Here is a 12,669-nt window from a genome sequence, read left to right as displayed (position 1 = left end):
TAAAAGGGCTATTCAAGAAAGAAAACTGCTTGTTGTCCGGGAGGAACGTACTGAAGCACCAACCATTCGGGATGCTAGAGCTAAAGAGTCACTGGGAAATTGGACTTCTACACCATTAATGGTCCACCGAATGTCTCGGTAGATAAATGGAAAAATGCACTTTTGAAAATCGGTGTGGTTCGGATGAGGCCCGAAACCCACAATTTTATGTCTTTTCTTTTATCGTAATGTTTCAAAAGGGGACCTGACTCGTATTGATCCGAGTCATGACCCAATTTGTATGCCTTAATTTTCAATAAAAGCCTCGGTTATTTTGAAAACCATTTATGTTTGTCTTTAAACTCTTATTGCCTGATTTCTAATCTGTTTTATTTTTTCAGTAAAAATGAACATAAACCTGCCAATGTCATGACATGTCATGAATCAAATGAACATAATGAAATCAACGAGGAAGAGTATGAGGAATATGACGAAAATACTATGCTACCTGAGCAGTTAACGGAAGAGTTGGAACAATTCGAGGATGTGAAAAAACCAAACTTGGATGAAATCGAGACAGTGAATCTAGGGGACGATAATTTAATCAGGGAGACTAGAGTTAGTGTGCACCTGACAACGTCACAAAAAGAAGAATTGGTCAGTCTACTCAAGAAGTATATTGATGTGTTCGCATGGTCCTATGACGACATGCCAGGGTTAAGCACAGACATTGTTTCCCACAAATTGCCGATCAATCCAGAATTCAGCCCAGTGAAGCAGAAAACCAGAAATTCAAACCAGATTTAAGCTTACGGATCAAGGACGAAGTCTCAAAGCAGATTGAATCGAATGTCGTTGAGGTGACAAAATATCCTACTTGGTTGGCCAACATTGTTCCGATGCGAAGAAAAGATGGCAAGATCGGATATGTGTGATTACGGGATCTCGGCAAGCGAGTCCCCGAGGACAATTTTCCTCTACCCAACATCCACATACTCATCGATAATTGTGCCAAGCATGAGTTGCAATCGTTTGTGGATTATTTTGCGAGATATCATCAGATCCTAATGGACAAGGAAGATGCAGAAAAGACAGCTTCCATCATACCCTGGGGAGTCTACCATTACCGTGTAATGCCTTTTGGTCTCAAAAACGTCGATGCCACGTACATGAGAGCCATGACCACTATCTTTCATGACATGATTCACAAGGAGATTGAGGTCTACGTAGATGATGTCATTATAAAATCTCGTGAGAGTTCGGATCATTTGACACACTTGCAGAGGTTCTTTGACAGGTTACAGAGGTATAACTTGAAATTAAACCCAGCCAAGTGCGCATTCGGAGTACCGACAGGAAAGTTATTGGGTTTCATAGTTAGCAGGAGAGGCATAGAACTGGATCCTTCCAAAATTAAGACAATCCAAGATTTACCGCCTCCAAAGACCAAGAAAGAAGTGATGAGTTTCCTAGGAAGACTAAACTACATCAGCCGATTCATAGCATAGTCTACTGTAATCTGTGAGCCCGTACTCATGTTGCTATGAAAGGATGCTCCAGCAGAACGGACGGAAGAGTGTTAAAAGGCTTTTAATAGAATCAAGGACTATCTTTCTAATCCACCGGTGCTGGTACCACCCCGACCTGGTAGTCCTTTATTGTTATATTTGTCCGTGTCAAACAATGCATTTGGATGTGTGCTAGGACAACATGATAAGATTGGCAAGAAAGAACGAGCAATCTATTACTTGAGTAAGAAGTTTACACCCCATGAGGCTCGTTATACCCTTTTGGAAAGGACATGTTGTGCTTTGACATGGGTGGCCCAAAAGTTGAGACATTACCTATTAGCTTATACCACTCACTTGATTTCGAGAATGGACCCTCTAAAATACATATTTCAGAAACCAATGCCAACAGGGAAGCTGGCTAAATGGCAGATGCTGTTAAGTGAGTTTGATATTGTGTACGTGACCCAAAAAGTAGTCAAGGGCCAATCCTTGGCCCATCATCTTACAGAGAACCCCGTCGATGAAGAGTATGAGCCACGAAGAACATATTTCCCCGATGAAGAAGTATTTTTCATATGGGAAGACATTGCAAAATCATACCCAGGCTGGAGGATGTTCTTTAATGGAGCGGTAAATTTTAAAGGATCTGGAATTGGAGCTGTGTTGGTGTCAAACTTTGGACAACACTACCCAGTGGCAACAAAGCTAAGATTCAAGTGCACCAATAACATGGCGGAATATGAAGCGTACATCCTTGGCCTCAGATTGGCCCTCGATATGAACATTCAGGAACTTTTGGTGATTGGTGACTCAGATTTGCTGATTCATCAAGTCCAAGGGGAATGGGCCACGAAGAATGCCAAAATTCTGCCATATTTATATCTCGTGCAAAGGTTATGCAAAAGGTTCAGAAAGATCGATTTTAAACACACCCCAAGGGTACAAAATGAGTTCGCTGACGCCCTCGCTACCATATCCTCCATGATAAAACACCCAGAAAGGAATTATATCGTTCCACTTGAGATAAGTTTGAAGGAGAAACACGCTTATTGTTCACATGTGGAGGCAGAACCAGATGGGAAGCCATAGTACGCTGATGTGAAGAACTACTTAGAAATCGGAGAATATCCAAAAAATGCGACGAACAATCAGAAGAAAACAATCCGAAGAATGGCCAATAACTTCTTCTTAAACGGGGAAATACTTTATAAGAGAACCTCTGATTTAGGGTTACTGAGATGTGTGGACGCCGGAGAGGCCACAAAATTGCTCGAAGAAGTACATGCTGGAGTGTGTAGACCGCACATGAATGGATTCACTCTAGCAAGAAAGATCCTACGGGCAGGATACTTCTGGATGACCATGGAAAGTGACTGTAGTCGATTTGTGCAGAAATGTCACCGGTACCAAATACATGGAGATTTGATCCGAGTCCCACCAAGAGAGCTCAACGTGATGAGTTCCCCTTGGCCATTCGCAGCATGGGGCATGGATGTTATTGGTCCCATCGAGCAGCCGCCTCAAATGGACATAAATTCATTTTGGTTGCCATCGACTATTTTACCAAATGGGTAGAAGCTACCTCGTATAAATTTGTGACAAAGAAGGTAGTGGCATACTTTGTTCGCAACAACATAATATGTCGATTTGGGGTTCCAGAATCCATCATAACGAACAATAGAGCAAATCTGAATAGTCACTTGATGAAGGAGATATGTGAGCAATTCAAGATCACTCATCGCAACTCAACCGCTTATCGACCTCAGATGAATGGAGCAGTGGAGGCCGCCAATAAAAATATCAAGAGGATATTGAGGAAGATGATTGATAACTACAGGTGTTGGCATGAGAATTTGCCTTACGCTTTGTTGGGTTACCGCACAACGGCCCGAACTTCAACTGGGGAAACTCCCTACCTATTGGTACATGGAACAGAAGCAGTGATACCAGCTGAGGTAGAGATACCATCATTAAGAATCATCCAGGAAGCCGAATTGAGCGATGCCAATTGGGTTCGCAGCTGATGTGAGCAATTGGCATTAATTGATGAGAAGAGAATGAGTGCGGTCTGCCACGGTCAATTGTATCAGAAAAGAATGATGCGAGCTTTCAACAAAAAAGTAAGGGCTCGAGTTTTTAAAATAGGGCAACTGGTGTTAAAACGCATATTCCCACATCAAGATGAGTACAAAGGAAAGTTCGCGCCGAATTGGTAAGGGCCTTATGTTGTTCGAAAAGTTCAATCGGGAGGCGCATTAGTTACGCAGATATGGACGGCCAAGAACGGCCAAAAGCAATCAATTCAGATGCCGTCAAGAGATACTATGTCTAAATTTTTTTTTTCCATTTCCTTTGTAATCGCATTGTTTTCTTGTAAGTTTGACTACAATTGACCTATCCCTTACAGCGGGATACGTAGAAAACCCATATCGGGTTTGGTCTCCTTATGTAATAGAAATCCAAAGATATTCCTTGTGCAATGAACTATGTGATGACCTGATTTCTTGCGTGGCAAGATACGTAGGCAGTCCACATCAGACACGGTCTCTTTATCAAAATTTCCATATTTATTCTTGAACTACGTACGACCTGATTTCTGTCTTTACAGGATCCGTAGGCGCCTTATAGGCTCGGTCATATCTTTAAAAACTTTCCATTATCCCTTAGCGTAGATACTGGGGCAGAATTTTTGAGGAGGTATCAAAAAATTCCACATAGCCGACGTTATTCTACAAACGAATACTAGATTTTATTTTGGAATAGAAGCTGAAGGCGAATTTTTGAGGAGGGACCTCAAAAAATTCCACAGCGACATCATCACAATTTTCCAAAGAAATTCAAGAGTTATGCTGATATTTTGACTGGGGCAGAATTTTGAGGGGGTCCTCAAAAATTCCAACAAGTATGGCACATCGAGAGCAAGACCTAAGACAAGATGTTCATTCATGCAGTGCGTGTCATGATATTAATTGGCAGAGATCTTTTAGCTATTTTCTTTAAATTAAGATTAACGCCTACGAAACGTTTTTTTCAAACAAATTGGTTTTGCTTTTGTCTTCTATCGATGGTGACTCGGAGGACCGGACGGATCGTTGAACAAGATAGGGCGAGAAGAACAAGATCAGCAAGGCCAAGCAGATACAAATCAGTCTCACAAACTAACAAAATTTTCTTTAGATGCAGGTCCTTAAAGTCACCACCCACTTATCAACCAATCTGCTTGTTTTGAGGTGAGGCTTAAACACAGGATAACATTCATCTAAAGACTTGCATGACGATATTAAGAAAACGACCATAGATAAATCATCCAAGGGGATGATATATACAACCAATAGAGGTCTTCTTTATTTTCAACCATCCAAGAGGATGACGTATGCAGCCGAGAAGGTCATTGTTTATTTTAAACCATCCAGAGGGGTAATACTTATAGGCGAGAGGGCCATTTCTTTAGTTTCAACCATTTGAAGGATGATATTCACTGCTGAGAGGGCCATTTTTTCATTTAGACCATCCAAAGGATGATACTCACAACCGAGAGGGCCATCTTTTAATTTAGACCATCCAAGAGGGTGACATCTGCATGCCGAGAGGGCCACTCATCATTTGTTAACCATCCAAGAGGATGAAATTTTTGAACCACCAAGAGGTGAATTTTCAAAAAAACCCGTCGAGATGACGGCGCCAAAGTATCAAGATGATGCTTACCTTTTTGAACCACCAAGGAGGTGATATTGTGAACCACCCAAGAGGGTGAATTTTCGAACCGCTCGAGAGGGTGACATCTGCATGCCGAGAGAGCCATTCATCATTTATGAATCATCCAAGAGGATAAAAATTTTGAACCACCAAAAGGTGAATTTTCCAAAACCCGTCGAGATTACGGCGCCAGAGTATCAAGATGATGCTTACCTCTTCGAACCACCAAGGAGGTGATATTGTGAACCACCGAAGAGGGTGAATTTTCGAACCGCTCAAGAGGGTGACATCTGCATGCCGAGAGGGTCATTCATCATTTGTGAATCATCCAAGAGGATGAAATTTTTGAACCACCAAGAGGTGAATTTTCCAAAACCCGTTGAGATGACGGCGCCAGAGTATCAAGATGATGCTTACCTTTTCGAACAACCAATGAGGTGATATTGTGAACCACCCAAGAAGGTGAATTTTCAAATCACTCAAAAGGGTGACAACCGAATGTCGAGAGGGCCATTCATCATTTGCGAACCATCCAAGGGGATGGAATTTTTTGAACCATCAAGAGGTGAATTTTTCAAAACCCGTCAAGATGACTACCCCAAAGCATCAAGATGATGTTGCTTTTGAACCACCAAGAGGTGACATTTTGAACCATCCAAGAGGGTGAATTTGTAAACCATCTAGGAGTATGACATATACATGCCAAGAGGGCTATTTATTTTGAACCGTCCAAGAGGGTGCCATCAGTTGCCGTGAGGGCCATCATATTTATTTTCGCATAATCCAATCGAGGATGTCACATGTCGACGTGAGGGCTATCACCCATTCACAAACAAAAGGACCTTATTTATGTTTTAGATCATCCAGACGAAAACGACATTATTCGCAGTTGTGATGGGCATCCAGTCATAGAAAACTATCTAAAGAGGATGACAATTGCAGCCAAGAAGGCCTTTATATGATTACCGAACCATCTGAGAGGATGACATATGTAGCTCACTCAGAAGTGCTAGGTGACACCATTATCAGAATTGACAGGTATTATTTATTTCAGATGAGGATCCAGATGCATGCAGAGCAATGTGGAACTTCCTCTTAGCAGCGTACTAGCGTAAAGAGGTGCCCAAACTCTTCGGGCAAGAGTCGAGGATCATCTTTCACCACGTTAAAACTACACCCGTGTTAGAAGGCATGTAGGAATTCTTCAGTGTCAAAGTTGCTCTACCGAGGGAATAGGGTTGACTATCTTTAGTTTCGCGTATAGTGTGAAATTCGAATCCACACTGGAGCACCTCCACTTTCACCCAAAATCTAGATGACGACACACTTAAGATCTATGGAAATTATGTCCATGTAAGTTCTTATTTGTGGGTGTGAAGTGCACCGCATTCATGACTAAGAGAATACAAGCCTCCTTTTCGTACTCAAATTATACTCGTGATCTACCTTAAACAAAAGGTTACTTCCACATAAGGAATACCTTTTTCTACCGATCGAGTCGAACTACATACGACATGATTCCCGAGACTGGAGATATGTAGGCGAACTCAATACCAGAGCTTGGCCGTGATCCAAACTCCCCCGATCATGTCTCGGCCTCCCAGTCTCTCATAAATTCGACATAGACTAGTTTTGAAAGTTTTTAATGAATCGAGTCGAACTACACGTGGCCTGAATTCTCATATAGCCTGAGAAATGTACGAAACCCAATGCCACGGTCCAGCCATAATTTTCAAAATCACATGCATTTTCACTTAAGAGATGAGTTGAGTTGGTCGGACAAAAATTAGATTTGTCAATATTCGTTGCCCAGGGACGACTCCGCCATCCCTGAACAACGAAGGGGCAGTTGTTGACACTCAATTTTTGCCCTCCGAAATCTTTAATTATTTAGGCAAGCTTCTTAAATTTTGAAACAAAATAGAATAATCGTTTGCAAATCAAAAATAGTTCGTTAGTTATTTTCTATATTTTTTGCCATTTCATTTGGCAAAATACCCTAATATAAATTATTTTATATTGTCTTCTTATTAACAGAATGTATTTGTCAATGTGAAAATCAAGTTAGTCTAAAATAAAAAAAAATAGAAAAGAAATAACGTATGCATTTTTTAATTTGTCAGTTTAAAGTCATTCACAGTGTAATTAGTATATTTAGTCCATATTTGAAAGTGAATATTTTACTTTGGTAAAGTCAAGAAGCTTAGATGATTGATTAAGATAATTAATTCATCTCAAATTTTATGTCAATTCGAGTCAATTGCTAAACAATGATTTTTAATTAAAAAAATTATTGATAATAATTTGATAAAAATGAAAGCAATTGTAAGAAAAGGTCATGTTTTAAATCTAACTTTGGCCATACCTTGAATTGGAGTTCAACTCCTCTTTTAATCCCAAAGTCTGGGCTAATCAAGACCAAATGCATACAGCCAACCTATTTTATTATTGAGTCCACAAAAACGTATGACCCAGTCCATTCTATTGTAAAAGAGGGTGCTGGTTTTCTCATCTTCATCAATGATACACTCCCCCAACCACCAAAAAACCCTAACCCCTTCCCCATTTTCGTCAATTTTTCAACACAGATCTACACCGAAGTCTTCTCCCCTAGTTTAGCCATGTCGGAGGTGCTATTCACCTCTCTCATCCACGTCCCTTCATCTTCTCTTACACGAAATCAGCCTTAAAAGTCTTCAAGTCAGTAGAAAATGTGACGAATCCCAGAGGATCCGGGGATTTGACGGGCAATATCAATTTTTTCAACCAAAAGCATCAATTCTTGTACCTGTTGGTTGTTTCATTTCTTTTTTTTTTGTCAATCGAACCCTCACCCCCTCCTTGGATGATTTTCAAATTTCAAATACCCTCTTGTTTTTAGTATAAATACATGGTCTTGGTGACCATCTAAACCAGAGATTGATCTCCCCGACAAATCTGAATACAATTACTTCTTTTGTTCTCTGATTTCTCAGTTCAGTTTTCTTATCTTTATTCACTCTTGTGCTTTGTTTCTATTTGAATACTAAAACTCGAGTGTTGCGGTGAAAGTAGAATTCGTCATCGACTTAGCCTCAGTCGTTGCACACAAACAAGGTAACCTTCGTTAAATATTTGGTTCTCTTGATTCGATCAAGTTCACATCTGTTTGATTAGTTTGTGTGTGAAAGTGTGATTTGAGATTACTTTCCAGTGTTTTTCTTTCAGTCTTAGAATTCCATGTTTGTGTCTTCAAGTTGTATCATATAATTTGATTTCATTTAAGTCATTAGTTAGTGATGTTTCACGCTCATTTTAGTAGTTGCTTGAATATTTTTTAGTTCTGTGCATTACCATTTCATGTAGATTGGTTCAAATCTAATTTCGTTTGAGTTGGACAGTAAAAAAAAAAAAAGATCTTTTCTTTTATGCGAAAGTATGAAGTTGCTGTTAGTTCTTCTCCTTAAAAGTCTATTGCTAATGGTTATGCTAAGAACAACTATAGCAGTATAGCTTGAATGATCGATGCTTATCTTAAGGCTTAATCACTGGTCCTCTCCAATCAGAAACAAGACTGAGCATGGTCGACATGTTCCTTTCCAGTTCAAAATTAGATTAAATATGAGTCGATACTTTCAAATTTTGTTCATAGTGGTGGCTGTTTGTTTAATAGTTGAGGTTCGACAAGGCGGGGGATTTTTAAGGGTTGAAAGAGCTGCTGCAAATAGGTGTTTACCTTTTTTACAAAATTCATCCCTCTTTGTTTTTTTTTTTTTTTAAAAAGATCTCGCTTAAATCACATGTCTAGATTAAGTTTTGGTTCTGAACTTATTTTAGAATGATTTTGACGTGCTTCCAAACTTCTGATTCGTTTCATTGAACCAAGGTTTTTTTTAGGAATTAATCTTTAAAAACTTGGATATGGAGTAGTTAGTTTACTGTTTATTTCTTGTTCGATAGGCTGGTGTGTAAACTCTTTCAAAGGAATCTCCGTCGTAAAAGATTAGTAAATCTGTTATAGCTTAAGATCTATTAGACTACCTTTTTCTTGAAATCTTTTTTTTTTCCTTTTTCAGAACTATTAGAGATTAGATGGCAAATTCAGAAATCCTTGATATCGAACTAGTTTAATTATGCCTAAGGTTAAACTCTTCCATGAAAAGATAGTTAGTCATCATCATGTAATATCCAAATTCCCGTCCTACATGGATTCTGTTTTAATTTTGATTAGGTAGTTATGAGATAATTACCTTAATTGTTTTGGTAAGGACCTGAATGAGTTCTTGAGTTTTCTTTAGTAGTTAAGACCATATTTTCAAAATTAGGCCTGTAGTAGCACCGACATAGTTCGGTTATTTCTCTTAACGCATGTAAAAAACTTGTGCGAGCATAGATGACACCATTCTGTCCTGTTTTGTTTGAAAGATGAAAATGGTTGAAAAACCCTATTGTTATCTTTAAATTTCAGTTTCGTCTTCGTTTATGTTCGTAAAGAGTTCCCAACCTGCTAAAGAATCTCCCTCTCCTTCTATATTTAATTTGGTAAGAACTAGAGTATGCCAAAGTGTAAGTTTCGCTCAGGCACTTTAATACTCGTTTGGTAATGAAAAGCTCAAATTTTGGATTACGGATAAGAATAAACACTCGAGTTTGTTTTTCGAGTCTCTTTTGTGTTGTTTCTTGCGACGACTAAGTTTCTTCTTTAAAAAGATGTTTCCAACTATTTGAGCACGAAACAGTTCAGCTTAGTTCTCAGTCTTTTTTCTTGTTGTATTTAATAAACTGGTTTGAAAATTCATTTTAAAAATCTTTTCTACTTGAAATGTTGTTTAATGGCAGTTTATTTTCTCACCAGTTTCTATTTGACGTTTTCTCTAACTTACCACTTTGTCTTTTCGAATAAGTTGTGTTCAAATATAGAAGATTGTTACCAAGTGTTTAGATGCTCAAGTTTTTCTGTAAAAGTTAAAATCAGTGAATTACATATCCTCCTAATGTGTTTCAAGCATGGCCGTTTGTGTTTTATGTCGTATGAGACTCATAAATTGACCTTTTAACCTTAGGATAATTTATGTAAAGCATGCTATGAGGTTGAAGTTTACAAGAGCCATTACTTGCTTAAAATCTCTGCACATGTTATTACCTTAGTTAAAAAAATAAAAAAATAAAAAAAAACTAAAAAAAAACTCTCTTTTTACTCTTTTAAATAGAATTCATGGTGTGATGATTTGAACTTTGGCATGCCTAAAACTGACTTAACTTCAGTTTTATTTATTTGTTCTCGAGTGTCTAAATAATTACCAGTTCAAGCTCATACTCTCTTTTGCTTTGACAACAAGTTGAGGATAACAGGTCTTAAAGAGCTAAGTTATTCACTCAACTCCTTTTTGTTTATCAAGTATTTTTAATAGCCAAGACACAAGTTTTAATTAGCTAAAGAGTCCCAATATATTCAGTTTGTGTGATTTTCAGTTTACTAGTTAATTGCAGTAGTTTATTTGATCAATTTTCGTTTTCTGCCTTAGCTCCAAAGTAGTTTGTTGCGTGCTCGTTTAAGTTCTGATTATGGAAGGAGGGTTAGTAATCGGTTTGGCCTTAGCCTAGGTCCAGCTGGGTTGTATTTGCTACTCTCTGCCTTTTTCTGTAGTTTCAAAACAGAAATTTCAATTGGAAATTATTTCTACTCATGAGTATAGAAGTTCTTTTAAGTTTGAATCGTTTAGCTTAAGACTGAATTCCGGATTTTGTTTAGGTTCTATTCGAAAGCTAAGTGTTTGATGCCGATAGATCTTGTCTAAGTAGAAGGGATTAGTAGTATAATTTCTTTTTGTCTTCTCTCTTTGTTTTAAGATTCAAGGTCAGTAATCCCTCTCCTCTCTTTGTTCTCGATTTTGAAAAAATTCTGAATAACGAACTTATGCGATTATCCATGTTTAAATCTGAACTTTGGGTTGTTTGATCTTGTTTTACTATAGAAGCATTATTTCAGTCACTGTTAGTATATTAGCATCAGATCCTTACTAAAATATAGGAAAACCATAAGTACATGGCTATTTTTCTTGTTTCAATATGATTGTCATTCTGAAATCTCTGCATTGCTTACTCGAGTTTTTTTGTTTTTTAGGATTAAAATACGACTGCGTTACTAGTAGACATTTAGTCCAGAAAATGGGTTCAGTACTTTCTATGTGTGCCTTCACTTTTTTAATTAGACTAGCTCCCATGAAGTTTATTTTCCTTCATGTATTTTTCCTTACAAAGAGCTAGAAACCGTATGCTGCTTTGTTTAAGTCCAGCAATAGTGTGACTTTTTCCATCTTTCTTTGAATGAGTATTATGTGCAGACTCTTTTGTTTCAAGTTTCGGTTCTCTTTAAGTTGAGATCGCTTTGTCCTTGTTTTGCCTTGGTCTATATAATCTCAGAATTTATATTACATTTTGAACCAGTCGTCTGTTTTACTTTGAATAAAAAAAAAAAACATTTACTTCCTTTAGTTTATGAAAAAATATACAAGCATGAAATGCTATCAAGACATAGCAAAAATATGGCTGTATTTTTGTTCAAAAAGAGGAAAACAATTTTTTTTTTTTTTAAATTTGATCTCTGCCACTATGTTTTGAGAGGGAAATCTTGAACAACTTGATTTCTATTAAGTTTCTGACTATATTGTTTTTTTCATGTTATTACAGATATCTTTGTTTGTCTTTTAATAAAACCAGATTTTTTTTTTAAGCTAATCTTTGATCAAATTCTGAATAGCTTCAAAGTTGTTTCCAGTTAAAAAAATTAACTCTCCCTTAAAACCAGATTTTTTTTTAAGCTAATCTTTGATCAAATTCTGAATAGCTTCAAAGTTGTTTCCAGTTAAAATAATTAACTCTCCCATAAGTTATCTTTTTTTAAGTTTTCCATCTAATAGCTGTTGTCCGGGTAAAAAGGATCTTGTTAAATGTAATGGTACATTTAGTATATTCCAAAACATTCCATGGCTTCTTCTTTGTTCAGAATTATTTAATCTAATTGTGTTTGTATGCTCAACATAAGATTAATGCCAATCCATTCTTATGTACACTTGCTAATCATTTTTCTTCATATTTTTATATGCATATGGCGTATCCTCGGAGTCTACTGGACTCTATTCACCATCACATAATAGGTCCGGCTTCTGACCCAACATAAAATTCATCGAGTCAGCCTCTTTGTTCTGTCCCCTTCGAGCTGAAGCAAGGAAAGAAAATGCGAGCCCAAGTATAGAGGAGCAGCAGCAGTAACAGATCAAGAAAAAAAAAAAAACTTGGGTGAAGTCCGAGAGAAATTTAGGTGGGCAATTGGCGCGAATGCCCCTCTTTTGGGCTGGTCTTTAGATTTTGCCCCTCAAAATGGTGGTCTTTAATTATTGCCCTTCCGAGCAAAACTAACATAGTAAAAAGACATTACTACCCCTAACCGTTACATATAAAACACAACAAAAATCGTTATTCTCAAATCCTTCTATCGTTAACC

The 12,669-nt window shown here is 37.7% G+C and overlaps 1 protein-coding gene and 1 long non-coding RNA gene across 2 annotated transcripts; one reads left to right on the top strand and one right to left on the bottom strand.

The window, feature by feature from the left end:
- Positions 1–2,884: 2,884 nt before the first annotated feature.
- Positions 2,885–3,514, top strand: LOC132042881 (uncharacterized). Its single transcript, XM_059433388.1, has one exon. The coding sequence runs from the start codon at positions 2,885–2,887 to the stop codon at positions 3,512–3,514; it is 630 nt and encodes a 209-aa protein (XP_059289371.1).
- Positions 3,515–11,700: 8,186 nt separating this feature from the next.
- Positions 11,701–12,428, bottom strand: LOC132042882 (uncharacterized). The gene is made up of 2 exons (XR_009411616.1): positions 11,958–12,428; positions 11,701–11,869 (listed from the first exon to the last, which is right to left on the bottom strand). It is a non-coding gene; the product is annotated as an uncharacterized LOC132042882 (long non-coding RNA).
- Between the last annotated feature and the right edge of the window lie 241 nt (positions 12,429–12,669).

The sequence above is a fragment of the Lycium ferocissimum genome, unplaced genomic scaffold, assembly GCF_029784015.1.
Source record: "Lycium ferocissimum isolate CSIRO_LF1 unplaced genomic scaffold, AGI_CSIRO_Lferr_CH_V1 ctg18842, whole genome shotgun sequence".
NCBI lineage: Eukaryota > Viridiplantae > Streptophyta > Magnoliopsida > Solanales > Solanaceae > Lycium > Lycium ferocissimum.
Note: the sequence above shows the minus strand (reverse complement) of the source record. Positions and strands in the feature narration are given on the sequence as shown.